Source organism: Sinocyclocheilus anshuiensis, unplaced genomic scaffold (assembly GCF_001515605.1).
Source record: "Sinocyclocheilus anshuiensis isolate Anshui unplaced genomic scaffold, SAMN03320099.WGS_v1.1 scaffold6, whole genome shotgun sequence".
NCBI lineage: Eukaryota > Metazoa > Chordata > Actinopteri > Cypriniformes > Cyprinidae > Sinocyclocheilus > Sinocyclocheilus anshuiensis.
The window spans coordinates 1072098-1087910 of record NW_015547668.1 but is presented as its reverse complement, the minus strand read 5'-3'; the positions used below and the strand labels follow the sequence as shown (position 1 = coordinate 1087910).

The following is a 15813-nucleotide window of genomic DNA, read 5'->3' as shown; positions in this document are numbered from 1 at the left end:
AAAAAAAAAAAAAAAAAAACAAAAAAAAAAAACTGGATGCAAGAACAGCGGTTACTTCTTGCCCAACTGGTTAATGACAAATATATAATCAAAGGAAAATTTGGGGTTGGGATCACCTCCAAAACCAAAGGTGATACCTTCTAAAAAAGGTCATTATCGTCAAAGGTTTCTAAAATGTTTGCATTCAGGGGCAGATTGCCGGCAACAGCCATTTTAGGATAGTTTGTGGCTTGGTCTTAGTGACTTAGGAGTCCTCTTCACTGCTCCGAATTTTTTTTCCACAGATTTAGGCGCTAGTTTTAGAGCAAAAATGTAGGAGTCCTAAATTTAGGATAGACACGCCCATTATTTTTAAGATTTTCTCCTAAATCGTTATGTTTATGAGCTATGTTAGGAGTTAAGAGGTTTTGTGAATACGGGCCCTGATCTTAAGGATTCCTGTTGAAATTACTAGATTTAGAAATCACAGAGCAACAGTAAGTGACTGCAACTGAAAGAGGCAGGTTTTAAGCAAACTGATTGGAAAAGTCTAGTTTACATCACCAGAAAGACGTTGTATGAAACTGGAGCATAAAACTGTTTTTGACCTTGTAATTTTCACTTTACAAATAAGACGCATCAAATGGTATTTTAACTTCCAGAGCTGATCAACTGACAAAAAGGGGTTTGAAAACTTCTGAAACCACGGAGAATGGGGTTGAAGTTGGTTTTATTTTAATGTTTAAAACACAAAAGGCTCAGTCTGAACAATGTGAAGCACAAGGATAAAATCTGACATTTAGGCAGCAGTGGCACATCAATCAGCGACGGGCATCAGTTAGTGGGAACAAATGAATAATGTCAACATCACTTCCCCCTTCAGATCATTAATAGACAACATGACAGTTAAAGAGAATTGACTTCCATTAGGACCAAAAGTGTCACCCATTAAAAACAAAGATTTAAATCACTGGCCTTGCCGGTGCATTTGCAGTTAAAGAGGGAGGCAGGGATATTAGAGCATCCAAAGCAGTTCATCTTCATTCTCAGGGGTCTCAGACCACCTCTTCTGATAAAGGCACAATCTATTTCCATATAAACTCATGCGCTGTGCATATTTAAAGAAACCGACATTGTACAACTAAAAGAATATTACTTCTAAAAACAAAAGTCCCCAAAACAGCGAAAAAAAAAAAAAAAAGTTTCAGTGCAAGTATTTCTCATAACTACACCTGCCATTCTTAACTCCCTCCAAACCCCTGCCCCCTCAAAATACACATGTCCTTTCAGTAAAAGCTTTCTTTCCCCTGAAACAAGGCTGTTAAATTAGCTGTGACAGTTGTCACTTTTTAAAGAAAACCCAAATATTGATTTCACAACAGAAAAGCAGCTCTACAGCAATTCCCCTTTAGTTTCCTAAGATTGTTGTGGAACGCTCTGCTCATCCTTTAGCTCCACACGTGACGCCTGCAGTGGTCCAAGGCCTACAACACACAAACACAGAAGCTACATTTAAGTCACAGCCGGTTTCTGATGTGCAGTGGCTAGACTCAAAACAAAAATGTTGTCTTCTGTAACACCAGAAAGACAATACTCACGTTACAGCGAGAAGCAGTCTCCACGTTCTTACACCAGTATGATGGTCCCCAGCTGCACTGCTCCAATCCCAGCAGCCTCTGCACTGCCTCAGGACATGCTCCCAGCTTCTGTACACACCCCAACAAACTCAGTCAGGGAACATCATTTGATCACATGATTTGAGCTGGAGAGTGAAGGGTAGATCTTACCATGCAGACAAAGTCAGGATCCAGCGTCTGGAGCAGCAGCTGCACCAGCAGAGGCTCATACTGCTCAATGAGCTGGTTACACTGCAGGAAGGAGAACACACTTAGACCGATACACACTCCACCTATACGGCTACATCATTTCCTACAGGAATGGAGTGGTCAGATTCAGTCCATTTCTAGGATTCAAACCGTAAACTTGAGATTGATTGATGTAGGGCTGCACGATGTGGGAGGAAAAAGGAAATATTTTCTGCAATGTAAATATAAATAGGGCTGCACAATTTAGCAAACATTTAAAGGGATAGTCCACCCAAAAATGAAAATGGTCATTAATTACTCACCCTCAATTCGTAAGACCTTCGTTCATCTTTGGAACACAAATTAAGATGTTTTTGATGAAACCTGAGAGCTTTTTGACCCTCCATAGAGAGCAACGTAATCACCACGTTCAAGGCCCAGAAACATTATAAGCACATAATTAAAATAGTCCATGTGACATCAGGGGTTCAACCGAAATTATGAAGCTACGAGAATACTTTTTTTGTGCGCAAAGAAAACAAAAATAGACTTTATTCAACAATTCTTCTCCACGTCACAGTAGACGCTATTAAAGAGGAGTACCACGACATGCGTGTGCATTCGCCTGCTCGTAAACAAGGCGCAGTGCGTTCTACGTCAGCAGCACCACACACATGCATTGCGGTACTCTTGATAATGGTGGCAGACTGACCCAGAAGAGAAGAAATTGTTGAATAAAGTCATGATTTTGGTTTTCTATGCACACAAAGTGTTCTCGTACCTTCATAAAATTAAGGTTGAACCACTGATATCACAGACTATTTTGACGATGTCCTTACTACCTTTCTGGGCCTTGAACGTGGTAGTTACATTGCTGTCTATGGAGGGTCAGAGAGCTCACAGATTCCATCAAAAATATCTTAAAGGGATAGTTCACCCAAAAATGAAAATTCTGTCATTACTCACCCTCGTGTTGTTCCAAACCCATAAGACCTTCGTTCATCTTCGGAACACAGTTTAAGATATTTGATGAAATCTGAGGGCTCTCTGACCCTCCCATAGACAGCAAGGTAACTATAATCACAATTCTGTCATTTATTACTCACCCTCATGTCGTTCCAAACCATAAGACACAAATGAAGATATTTTTAATGAAATGTGAGAGCTTTCTGACCCTGCATAGACAGCAACGTAACTACCACGTTCAAGGCCCAGAAAGATAGTAAAGACATCATTAAAATAGTCCATGTGACATCAGTGGTTAAACCATAATTTTATGAAGCTACGAGAATACTTTTTTTGCACAAAGAAAACAAAAATAACGACTTTATTCCACATTTTCGTCTCAACTGCGTCACTTGTGGACGCGCGTTCACGTCATGACGCAAGTGTGTGGCAGCACTGACCCAGATCCGGCGTAATGACGTCATCACTCTCATTAGTAGGAGTAATTGACAATTTTCATTTTTGGGTGAACTATCCCTTTAACCAAGCATTTTGCCTCATTACAAGTATGGGAAGATGGTTGACGCATATTTTGTTCCTGAATGCATATTTAAATGACCCAAATGGGTTAGCAAATAAAACAAATCTCACACTGCATGTTGCTGGAAACAGCACAGTAGAATGTCTGCCGACAATCTAAATTAAATTAATACTTGTATTGTATTTGTTCTGTTGTTGGATGTATTCAAAACATTACGTATGGGTGTCCGTTTACTGCAAGCGTGACCTACCTCATCTCTGACAGCGTCAGGCAAGAAGTCGCAGACCTTCAGCACAGCCTCCTCGATCTCAGCCTGAGTGGCGTTCTGCTCCAGGATCCCGTCCACATAACGCACTGCCATCTTACACACGTCACAGAAGCCACCTGCCTCAAATCGTTGCTTGTCCATTACAGCTGCAAGAATAAAGCATTACAAATGCATCTCACATCTAGAAAGAGGAACAAATGGAACATTATACTGAAAACGGAAGTATTATCGGCACTTACAGACATGGCTGACCCCATTGCAGAGAGCGAGGAAAGAGCAGATGGTTTTGGGATCGGCCTCCTGCACAAGCAGTTCAATGATGGCCTGGCCGTAGGTCTCAATCAGGTCCTTGCACTGAGCCGAGAGTGTGGAGGGTAAAATGTCGCAGACTTTCTCCACAGCCTGCACAATCTCTTCCTGAAAAACCAGAGTGTCAGCACGCCTTTAACAGGAAATGTATAAAGGTGCAAATTCATATCAAGTTCTCCAGAAAACTCGGAGCGCGAAAAAAAACATTAGACCTCGCTGTTAGTACTATTAATATTGAAATACAGTTGAGTATTGTTTTTAATTCAAGTATTTCATAATGTGAAGCAGTTTCTGCACTGATGCAAGGCTTATTTTATCTAATAATGATGAATATTAGAGTTCGAGTGAATTGCATCACAACTGAAAAGAGAAAATCCAATGCAAGCTTTAATTTGCTGACTGGAAACACCAGGATGCATGCATTATCCTTTCATATTTATCTACTTTCTCTTTTCTCAATGGAGAAGGCCTTATTCCATCAGTCCCAGCTGCTGCTATGTTTGTCTGTCAATCAATCTTTACATCTAATTGTTGATGAAAATCCACACATTTCAACATTCAGATTCAACAGATTCAGACCAGACTGGTCCTTACAGTTTTTAAACTGCCAATCAATGGAGAATCAATTCTTTTACATGTGGCTTCTTACCTCAGACGTGTGACCCTGAACCATGTCCTCAATTTCCTTCATCACAAACTCACAGAGTGCACACTGAGGAGAGTCGCGTACTTGCACCAGATTCTATTAAAACAGAAGCACATGCATCAAGGAAACCATGCATTTTTACGCAATTTCCCAACTAAAGCTTGATTTGAATGCCATTTACAGCGGACCACATTTTAGAGTCATTAAATTAAATTTACATTGTCAAAGCGGAGAATGAAAGTAAAAGTAAAAGTTTCCATTTCTTTATTTTCTCTCTTAAATGAACCAGTGAATCAAGTGTCGCACAAAGCAGTTTTAAATGCTCAAGTGTTAAACTACCAAATACACCGATTCAAATGAAAACAACAGAAGCTATATGCTTTTGTACCTTAGCAGGCTTGCTTTTGACAGGCGTTTCAAGTTTGGTTGCAGGGAACATCTTGACAGCAGGGATTGATTTGGCAGGCATAAGCTTCTCCATGTGCACAGATTTATTCTGAGTGGAGCAGAATCCAGCACGAGAGCAGATGTCCTTGGGTTGCTGCAGAGGGGTTGTAAGATATTCAGTGAGTAATATGGCTCCAGTTACACAAGATGAAGGCAGGATGAGTGGAAAATTAGGCATGCACTGACTAATACGTTTATGCACCATCTTCCTGGATGAGGAGTCATGCAGCATCCATTGCATCACACCTCTCTGACTAACCAATTACCCATGATGCTGCTCCACCTCATGCCCACAGCATCCAACATCACCCTGCCAATCTGATGCCTGCCATGCATGCAAGCACAAGATGTGCAAGTATGATCTGATGAATGGCCAAAGCTAGTGGTTCAATTAAAAGACCAATAACACTTTATAGCAACCACATGTTCAAATGAAAATGTGTTTGAATGCTCTCAGGATGGAGGTTAAAGATTTGGTTCCAATTGCAAATAATGATTAATCAGTTCATGATTCTTTTAGCACTTGGACACAAACCTAAAATACAGATTTGGTCACTGAAGGAGTCAATTAAAAACATACAACCCCACATATTGAGTCTTTATGACCAATTAATTCAGAAGAACGGGCTCAAGTCTGCAATACAAACACTAGTCACAAAATGTTTTAGTTCTGTGAGAGCAAGTGAACGCAATGGAAAGTTCTTTTTTTACACTTGCTACTGAATGGAATTTCAGGAAACCCTGTCAATGGAACTCTGTCTGGGGAAGAATGTAGACAGAACCAAAATAGCATGGAAATTTGGTTGGGTAAATTCCAGAAAGCTGGTTATACGACATGCGCAACAAGTTTGCAGATAAGATAACCGCAAATTCTAGTTCCAAAACCTGAGGTAACTAAGTTAAGTAGCCATAGCAGCTTAACCCTATTGATGAGGCGCCAGGCTTTAATATTATTATATCAATAACTTTTCACACTAATAAACAAGAAAATAAAATAAAATCACTATTTAGTATGGTGTGCTGCTTCGCATCCATTTCCATGTTACTGCAGGATTTGTTGGTCTGTTGCAATGTCTTTGTGTGTTCTTGGATGTTGAATGAGCCAAGTGAACTTACTCTCAGCCATTTTTACCAGTAAGAACGTTTCTGTTTAAAACCAAGAGTTTGGGGTTTATTTGACAGCAAATTTAGCGCTGCTTTCTGAAATACCCCCGTTATTTTGTTGTTGAATGAAACCAGTAACCAAAGAAGAGTCAGTACATGGTTTCAACCCTACTCAGTATTTTTATGGATGGAGGTCATGATAATGGATGATCGGTCTGGTACTACATCTACACAAAACATGAAATCCTCAGGGTTAGGGCTATTTTAAGAGTGCGTGAGTGGCTAGTCTAACAACAGCACAGATTAGCAACGGTCGGTGTTGGATTAGAAAACCGCACAGGTGATTAGCCACATGACAGAGATTAAAAGGCACAAGCTAGGATGAGACTAGCAGCACAGAAAAACCTACCTGCTCCTGAAGACCAGAGCAAACAAAACGACAAGAGGGAGAGAAAGAGGAAGAAAATGAAGGTGGGAATAAATAAGGGAGAGAAAACAAGTGATTAGAGTTGTGGATTAAGCTGGCAGACAGGCAGAGTTGTCTTAACAAGGAAACAAAAGCAGCTTTGTTCACTTGACTGACAAAACCGGCAACAAGCTCTCCATATTAAAGGGGTCATATTTTAATAATGTTTCCCCCCACCAAGGTCTACTCATAAATGTTAGTCATTTATGCAGCAGTCACATATCAATTTATGATCATTTTCCACCCTCTCGTTGACCCTTTAAACCGGATGTTTTTGTTGCCGTCTTTAATACAAACCTCCTCTGTGCATGTGAAATGAGATACAGTGCTGAGCAGCACCTTTACTCAGGAGTTGTGGACTTAAACAAAACTCAATAGTTTTTAAACCGCCTTATCCTTCAATACGTGCACCCAGTATCTGCACTATATATACACACACACACTCTACTTCCTCCTTAGTGACAGGGCAGACCACATTTCTGAACATCAAACTCACATTGCTAAACATCATTCTCAAGCTCAAGTTTAAATTCACTTTTTTACACTAGGAAGGAGGTTTTGGAAGTTATAGAACATGATATAGTGCATTAAAATTTGATTCCTCATATTACCCCTTTAAAACTCACTGTGGTGTGCCACAAGGAGAGGAACTAATGCACCCAATTTTGTTAATGGAGGATGGAAGAATGAAATGGCTGAAATGCAGACACAAGACATTTAAAAAAAAAAAAAAAAAAAAAAAAAAAAAAAATTCACTTACCATAGACATAAGCTGTTGAAAGACCAAGGGTCCATACTGGCTGACGTACTCCTTGCACTGTTGAAGAAATGAGAGATAAGACCACCAAAATTGTCCCACACATACAATGGCATCTTTACTTTGAGCACACAACTCTAGTAAACTCATGCGCTCACCATATCAGACATGCCAGGTCCCAGCAGCTCACACTGGCTCTCCACCCGTGCGAGTAGAGTGTTGATAAATGAGGAATTGGCTTTGGCTTCCTCCTGAGTGTCAGAGAGGAACGTAACACAGTCCTGGCACACATCTCCACCAGTCTGCAGACAGAAGAGAACACCAATCAGTTAATAAACATACAGGATGAGATTAATTATGCATATTTTAATCAGAAACACAAACAGTTTATGACACCATAGTATGTTTGACACCATTTTTTTCCCTCCATTAAAACATACAGGTGTGACAGCTTCACCTGTTTGGGGGTCTCCTTGGTATTCTCTTGAGGGTAAAGCAGCTGAGGGATGTTGAGCAGGAAGGGGTTGACACGCTGGTTCAGGTCCACCTCAGGGATCTCATTGGACATGAGCTGAGCTTTAGCCAGAGTTGCCTGCTGGGACACACACAGGCCCATAGCACTGCACACCACACCGGGGTCATCCTGCAAGATGACGGGAACACAGAAGCATTGGAAAGCATGATATAAACCAACAGGATCTGCAGCTGAATACATTTCCCCTTGCTTCAGTTCTTTAAAGACTGGCTGATGCTGTGAATGACAGATGAGGCTCTATGGGAAGGAAGAGCCTATTACACAAAGGCTGCTTTGTGGATAGCTAACCATCTTAGCGGCACTAGACCAGTTTAGTCAGACCAAAGCATTTAGTTAGTTTTGGAGTAATACAAATCAAAGTGCTTCATTTCAGATTTTACCCACTAAGATCATTTTATTTCATGACCTTAATGGTGAGAGTAACTTCTCTAAATTGTGGTTTGATCAATTTTTCACCAGCATGTTTGAATGTCACTGATTTGTGGCTTTTACAAAAGCACAAATTGCTAAAAAAAATCCACTATTTGGTGGGACGTAATGACTATTCTCTACTGTATCACTCTAGAGTTTAACAATCATGCCATGACTGCTATTTGTCATTTTTTAATTATCAGCATCAACAAATTCATTCATAGGTACATTCGTACTTATAATTCTGGTGTAAACAGGCCTTAAGGAGAAAAATATAATCAGTTCTCAATACACCAAGACGACACATTATGCCTTCTTATTAAATAAGTGTTAAAAACATTAAGTTATTTAATATTAATTTTGGATTGGAAACTGTTCATTAAGTTCCGAACAGCATGTTTGCCTTTCCGCTCCAAAAGAGCTTGTGTTTTGGTACATGGGTGTTCAACACCGTTTTCAAATCACAAAGGGAATTGTGTTACTGAATTAGTTAAAAGGGAAGGCAAGGAAGTATCCGGCTCACCAGCTCTCCTTCGATGATGCCCATGAGAATGGGGAAGTAGTTGTCAACAATCTCCTTGCACTGGTCAGCCAGACCCTCGTCAGGGATCAGCTGACAGGCCTTCTCCATGTATCCGAGGAGTTCGCCCTAGATTTGACAAGAATTTGGACTTTGGCCTCCCATAAAAAGTACTCAACTCCAGTGCTATCATGTCAGCATACCTCTGTGGCATTGTCCTTCAAAAGCTGCTCCACCACCATCAACACCTCTTTGCACAGATCACATGGCACAGATTTCTGCAAGAAAGGAGGTTTTATACACTTCGAGCTCATGAATTATGCACTGGCATACAAAAGCACTTCTGAGAATCAGGTCAGCGCACCATCTGAGGCTTGTTCCACACGTTCTGTTGGCAGTGTTGGACGGCACCACAAAGGGAAGCGGTCTTGACATTCTGGCACCAGTAGGGGGGACCGCGGGCACACTGCTCCGTACCCAACAGGGGACTCGCCACGGCTAGCAAGAAACAAGAGAAAATAGATTAGATATGTATATCACAGACGTGATGGCCCAGTCAAGTCAGCAATTACACCGCAGTGCCTCACTTCTTATCTGATCAGACTCAGAGGTGACACTTCACATGATTCATTTTAGGTAAAAAAGTAACATATTACTGGTTACTGTATTCCATTTGTATTATAGCCACCGAATAAGGAAGCACCATCTATTCACAGCCCTCTACGGACACCTTGGCAATTGAATCATGTTAGTTCGCGCTGCATCCGAGCTGTGGGATTTACAACACACACGTTCATCCTCTCCTCCCGAAACACGTTAAATTAGGTCTCCGGTAAATTGGGAGAAGAGCGGAGTAAACTGTATAGTTACCTACACAATCTGTATATGATATCGATAAAAACATGTCGTCAGATTATATTTTTAAGGATTATTATTGCCGAAATCTGAGAATTTATTAGCCATTGGCTAATATTAGACATCATTTAGTCGTCCAGAGTAAGATTTAGTCGCATATGCGAGTGATTTACTCGCAATGTAGAGGGTTGATTCAGCAATCACTTGTCTTTCATTTTTCTATAACAGGTTACTGAAGTGTCTTTTCTGTGATTCATGACCAAAACTGACAACCACTGTAGAAAACGCATAAGCGAGTTTGCACAAACTCCATTGAATTCTAATCAAAAGTTAGATTTGAGAAGCAAATCACTATAGCTGCCAAAACACGAAAACAAAATGCTTTAGCCTTTCACAATCAGACTTTCCACACATAACTGTTATTGAGACCCTTAGGATGGCAGAGCAATACTGAAAATGGATGGAGAGAGAGGGATTTTTTTTTTAAGAACCTGCTAGTGCGTGTAATGTGTGATAAGTCCCCAAACCTACCAAGAGCCAGTTAATATTGATTTCACCGAGTACAATGCTTAAATTAGAATTCCAAATTAAAACTTCCCCTGAAGTGATCAGTCAAACCTGCAATGAACAGGCTCAGAGTCTGTGCCTGCAGATTTCTTGAGTTCTTGCCTAGAGCGGATAAGAGAACTACAGTTTCACGCTCTTAAAAATAAGTGCTTCAAAAGGTTCACAGCGATGCCATAGAACCATTCAGTCAAAGGTTCTTTAAAGAACCATCTCTTACCTTTTTTTTTTTAATCTATATAACCTTTTTTTGCCACAAAGTACCTTGTGAAACAAGGATTCTTCAGATGTTAAAGGTTCTTTATGGAACCATTTAGACAAAAAGGTTCTTCTATGGCATCGTGAAGCACCTTTATTGTTAAGAGTGCAGGCTGGTAGTTTTAATCAGACATACATTTTTGAAGAATCATTCCTCCTGATGAATTAAAAAAATTAATGCAAGGCATTCCAAAATTTGTTGGCAATATCATCTGACCTATGACACAACCACTGACAAAAACTACAAGCAGTCTTATGATCCAGTGTCTGTTTCCACCAGCTCAGCATCACCCTCCGCAGCTGACTGTACAAAAGACACGTTGACAAAACCCAGATGTGAAAGAGCAAGTGCATTTTACCAACTCACTGACACTGAGTTTCTGTAATTATGACTCAGTGATACCGATTTTTTCTCCACCAATGAGTCAAAAATCACATGATACATAAATAACTGTGCCATGACTAAACTTTAAAAACATCCCTAAAGGACTAAACTCTTAACACAAGCAGACAAAACACAAAGTACACTACTACCAATGAAAACACAACCTTCTGTTAAACAGCAGACTTTCACTTCTGTTTTGCCACTCCATATTGAGTGTCAAAACCAAATCAGACACCACCTAAATAAAAGCCTAAAGTGAGAAACAAAGTGCAGACATTAAAGATAATGGGAAAGCTCTATGCCATAAACCTATGGCCCAAGAACTAGCTGTAAAGCTGGGTCATTTACTTTGCATGATCACTGCGTTAGTTATGAGACTGTTTTGACCCTACAAACAATAAAACTTACATTTTACCAGCACTTCGGTTAAATACAAGAGCAGAAAGAGATGCCTCAATAACAATTACTGCTAGACAGAAAACATGGGAATGGGTAGTTGCAAAAGCATGTAAAGAAATGACAGTAACTACTCTAAACAACATTTTTTTTAATTCTCTTATATCCGTGCATGAACTCATTAACAGAGTTTTTAAATTCCACTGGTTCAAAGGATTCCACTGGGTTTAAGAGAACTGCAAAAAGCTAAAGCTATTCAATAAACGAACTCTTAATCTTACATTAAACATTCTTGCCGATGTGATCAGACTACCCAAAATGCGGAAACGATTCCAGCAACATGTCATGAGCAAACAAAATCACATACTCAAAATAACTCTACAGCACTAAACTTTTAAGTCATGCACAGAGTCTAATTGGCCAATAGACCAAACTAGGACACAGTTCCCAGCTTCCTCTTTTGCAATTGCTAAAAAAAAAAACAAAAAAAAACCTGCATGTCAATGGGAAGTGAGACACTATGGTTGAGGCATATGTGGTTTTATTAATAAACCATTTTTCACAAGCCAGAGGCCGCGAGACTGACCTCACATATAGACCAAAGTATGAAGGCCACCTCTATGCCTTCAAGAGCAAAAACAATAATCCTTGTCATCATGTACTCACCCCTCCACTTGTTCCAAACCTGTATGAATTTCTTTATTCTGTTGAACACAAAAGAAGGTATTTTGAAAAATGTTATCTGAACAGTTGATGGGCACCATTGACTTCCATAGTAGTAAAAAAAAAAAAAAAAAAAGCGAAGTGAAATTGTGATCGTAATGGCAAATCTTAAAGAGGCACACAGACGAGGACGTGGAAACTACAAATGTAGCAACGGATCTGATCCCTGAAAGTACGAAGAGGCGTTATTTTGAAGCACTAAGCAACCTAGTTACAAATTACGCAGACAATTGATCAGACGTCAGACAAAAGAAAACTGCAAGAGATAAAAAGACAGCATGGGTATATCTGCGTTAGGGAAACAAGCAGGTTTCGGTCACCGTGTCAGCATTCAGAGAAAGTTGATGAAATCATCTAACTTTGCACCGATCAAGCGCGAGATGAAGGTTACATAAAAACTGATGCGTCATGACGCGGAAACGATTCGCATTAAATCCAAATTAAATTTGTGTTTAAGAAATGCATTAAGAACTATAATAAATAATCAATTAACCTAACAGTTTCATACAAAAGAATCGGCAGATAATTATTAAAATATACCTCCGTCAGATTAGACCAGTCAAAAACATATGCGCAACGAACACATGCATGTGTACGAAACATACAAAAACCGGCTAAAAAAAAATAAAACACCACAAATAAACCATTTTAAAGAAATTGCTTCAAAAAAAAAAATGTCATAAGTGACTCATCATGGGCGCTGTTGTTTAAAAACACTTAAGTTAGCACAACACGCGACAGAATGACTAATAAACAAACCGGGAAAACGATATTATTATCGCCATACAAGTATAATCTGTTCAGGAAAGCCAGAATAAATATGTTAGGGTGTGTATTTAAAGATAGCATTTCCATTTAAGCAAGCCCGACTGTCAGTAGCCTAGCGTTACATGCCATGTTTACCAAACGCTTCCTCCGCCATTAACTGCAGCTGTGACGCTTCTCATAACGAAACACGAGAAACAACAAGACGGTCCAAACATATTACCCGTGGAGATCAAAAGCAGCGTGAGAAGCATCGTGACTCTAGCAAAGGCTCCTCTCGAACCGCAGTGTCGTGTTTTGACTCTGGTCTGTGTTGGACGCTGGAGGTGTTTATGCTGCAGTGCCTCGCCTGGGTCGCGTGATGAGGCTTTTATGCTGATGAGCTCACTGTCAGCTGACCGCTGCGCATGCGCGCGACTGATGCGCCTCTTTAATCAAAGAGCTCGTTTGAACTTTGCATTTTTTGTTGTATTTTGGAGTTTTACGTAGTATTGATGTGATTTATGTCTTCCTTATATATACATATATAACCCTAACTATAATAGCTATACAGTTTGGAGTCAAAAATCCAATTATACATATATATATATTTTTTTTAAACAACAAAAACAAACAAACACTAGCTTTCTATTTTTCTATTCTATCTACTTGTTTTTCTTTGTGTGTGTATAATATATATATATATATATACCTTGCTACGTGTACTGCGTTAGGCTAACCGAGACTTGTCATTTGCACTTACATATTGTTGCTCTTTTGTTAGTTTTGACTGCTTTTATTGTCCTCATTTGTAAGTCGCTTTGGATAAAAGCGTCTGCTACATGACTAACTAAATATACAAAATTATACAAATACTTTTTGTTCCGGTTTCAAAAACCTCAATTATAATAATTCTGGCGAATTCTGCCCTTCAAATAATATTTCAATATAATCGTATTTTCTATAGCTTTCTGGGTTAAAACGTGTACGTAATCAATTTCATGAAGAGTTTTATTCCTTATGATGTTTAGTGGTAAATTCATGTTGAGAGAACTAGTCCATATAGCGTCATAACAAGCTCTGCTAGTGTCACACAAGTTCAATGTGTGTTAATAATTATACTTCCATTTGCAAGAGAGCCTATTACCATGTTTTTTTTAGACATGCACTCTTTGAAAGTAACTTTGAGGACCATATAGATCCCATTATATATGAATATAATTTCCACTTGAAAATATATCAGAGTACCATGGTATTACTTTATTACGATCTAATACCTTCCAGCTTTATCTATATTTAAAGTGCACTTAGAACATTTACCCTTTTGTGTGCCGTTTTACTTAAAACAGTTCTTCACAATAATAAGTTCTTCTAAACAATACTTATTGTATGTGTTTATTGTATTCTGCTGTTTCTTTGTTCTTATGTACTGAGAAATTATGACTGTTTTGCATTGCTTGAATAAGAAAAGAAGATAATACCTTAATGTTATACAACGTGGTTCATTCCTAAATTTAGACTCAAGTTGGTTTCAGGTTTTCAACAACAATAATTCTACACTGTTTAACTTAGTTTAACTTATTTCATTCCATATTAATGTTTCTTTTATCTAAAGTTGTTCTGACTACAGCTTATTCCAAAATAATGATCATTATAATACTGAAACAAACTGTAAAATGTTACATGACTCAATTCTATATATTGAATACATCAAATGTAACCTGTCTATTAAAGGGGTCATATGATGCGATTTCAAGTTTTCCTTGGGCATAGAGGACCTACAATAATGTACAGTATTTGAAAAATAATGTGTTTTTTGAACATTAAAGCATGTCAACATATTCTGTTACACCAAATACACAAAATAATGATCTTTAAAAAAGCATCATATGACCCCTTTAAAATACAAACTTTTGACATGTTGGTAGATTGAAGATTTAAAAACAATGTTTTTGAATATATTTTTGGACACCTCTTTAACCCATTTATATAAGGGACTCTATAAGAGTATAAGACGAATTAAAAAAAAAAAAAAACACCTTAAAAGAAGAACCCCTAACTATGTTGGTGACATTAGTCAAGGCCAATATCTCTGTAAGATAGAGATGAATAAAACCACTTACAAGAAATGAGATTGGAAAACAAAGCAGGTTTACAATAAAACCCAGAATGCCATGACAACAGACTGAGAGAGAGAAAGAGCTTTGTATTATTTCAGCATCTTGCTTGATTTGATTTCGAATTGATTAAACACTTTTCATGTGTAAACTGCCGTGTTTTATCTTTTTTGTTTCTTCTGGTGACCGTTTACTTTATGTTCTCTAAGAGGAAAAGTTTAAGCTTTGCATAACAGCACGTCTCATGTTACAGTATCCTGAGGATAAATCACTTAAGGCACAGCGTTCCTCGACAACACTTACATTTATTTCGTTATTTGTAAGTCACGTTTGTGGAAGAGTATGACTGTCACAGAGTGAGATATACAACTTCATTTTTATGTTATTTATTTATGAGCATGTAATTATTGAAGCAGAATCTGTCATATTAAGATTAAATATTCCAAAAATGCTGATGCCGCAAAGAGGTCATACGTACAGTGCTTTGTGGAAACATACATCACATAATTAGCTGAAGTAAATGCATTTCTCCAAAACTATAAAAAGGATGCTGACATTTACTAGCTTGTCTCGTTGCAAAAGTGCATTCACATGATCCAGCAGATGACGCCAGTCCTAGGGGGAAAAAAGACAAGAATTTACTTATGGCACATACGAGAGCACAACTACCATCATCATCAACGACAACAACTATCATACTCAAAAATCACACAACAACTGGGAGCTTTGAGCTCAAACGCATTTGAACACCTTAGCGCAGATTTAATTGCTTATCAAAACAAATAGCACCTGAAAATAAACAATGCTAGACACAGAACTAACTTCGATTTTTACATTTTTGCAATGACTTGAACCGACTTGTGATCATCATACAGTGGTATTTGAACTCAGTCCCCATCAAGTTCACACAGGTGTCCTAGCAGAGAGGTGTAAAACATTAACTCCAATAAAGTCCAAATACTACTAATCGCATCCAAAATAAAAGTTTTTGTTTACATAACATATGTGAGTGTACTGTTTATATTTATGTGTATGTAT

General features: G+C 38.6%; 2 protein-coding genes across 3 annotated transcripts in view; both read right to left on the bottom strand.

Annotated features, from left to right (window-relative positions):
* Positions 1-692: 692 nt before the first annotated feature.
* Positions 693-13061, bottom strand: LOC107702686 (prosaposin). Of its 2 annotated transcripts, XM_016505081.1 has the most exons (15): positions 12903-13061; positions 9098-9231; positions 8937-9011; positions 8737-8862; positions 7725-7910; positions 7426-7569; positions 7271-7327; positions 6454-6459; positions 4882-5034; positions 4497-4589; positions 3778-3955; positions 3521-3684; positions 1767-1847; positions 1578-1685; positions 693-1463 (listed from the first exon to the last, which is right to left on the bottom strand). In XM_016505081.1, exons 1-15 carry the CDS (start codon positions 12931-12933, stop codon positions 1428-1430), a joined length of 1572 nt encoding a protein of 523 aa, XP_016360567.1. In that variant the 5' UTR covers positions 12934-13061; the 3' UTR covers positions 693-1427. The 2 variants fall into 2 exon arrangements, with proteins under 2 accessions (XP_016360567.1, XP_016360566.1); XM_016505080.1 differs by lacking the exon at positions 6454-6459 and having other exon boundaries at positions 12903-13060.
* Positions 13062-15060: 1999 nt separating this feature from the next.
* LOC107702688 (28S ribosomal protein S6, mitochondrial-like) overlaps positions 15061-15813 on the bottom strand; it is a 2359-nt gene continuing 1606 nt past the window's right edge. The window contains exon 2 of the mRNA XM_016505082.1: positions 15061-15390. The gene's annotated coding sequence lies outside the window, so the exon portion shown is untranslated. The remainder of the gene's footprint in view (positions 15391-15813) is intronic.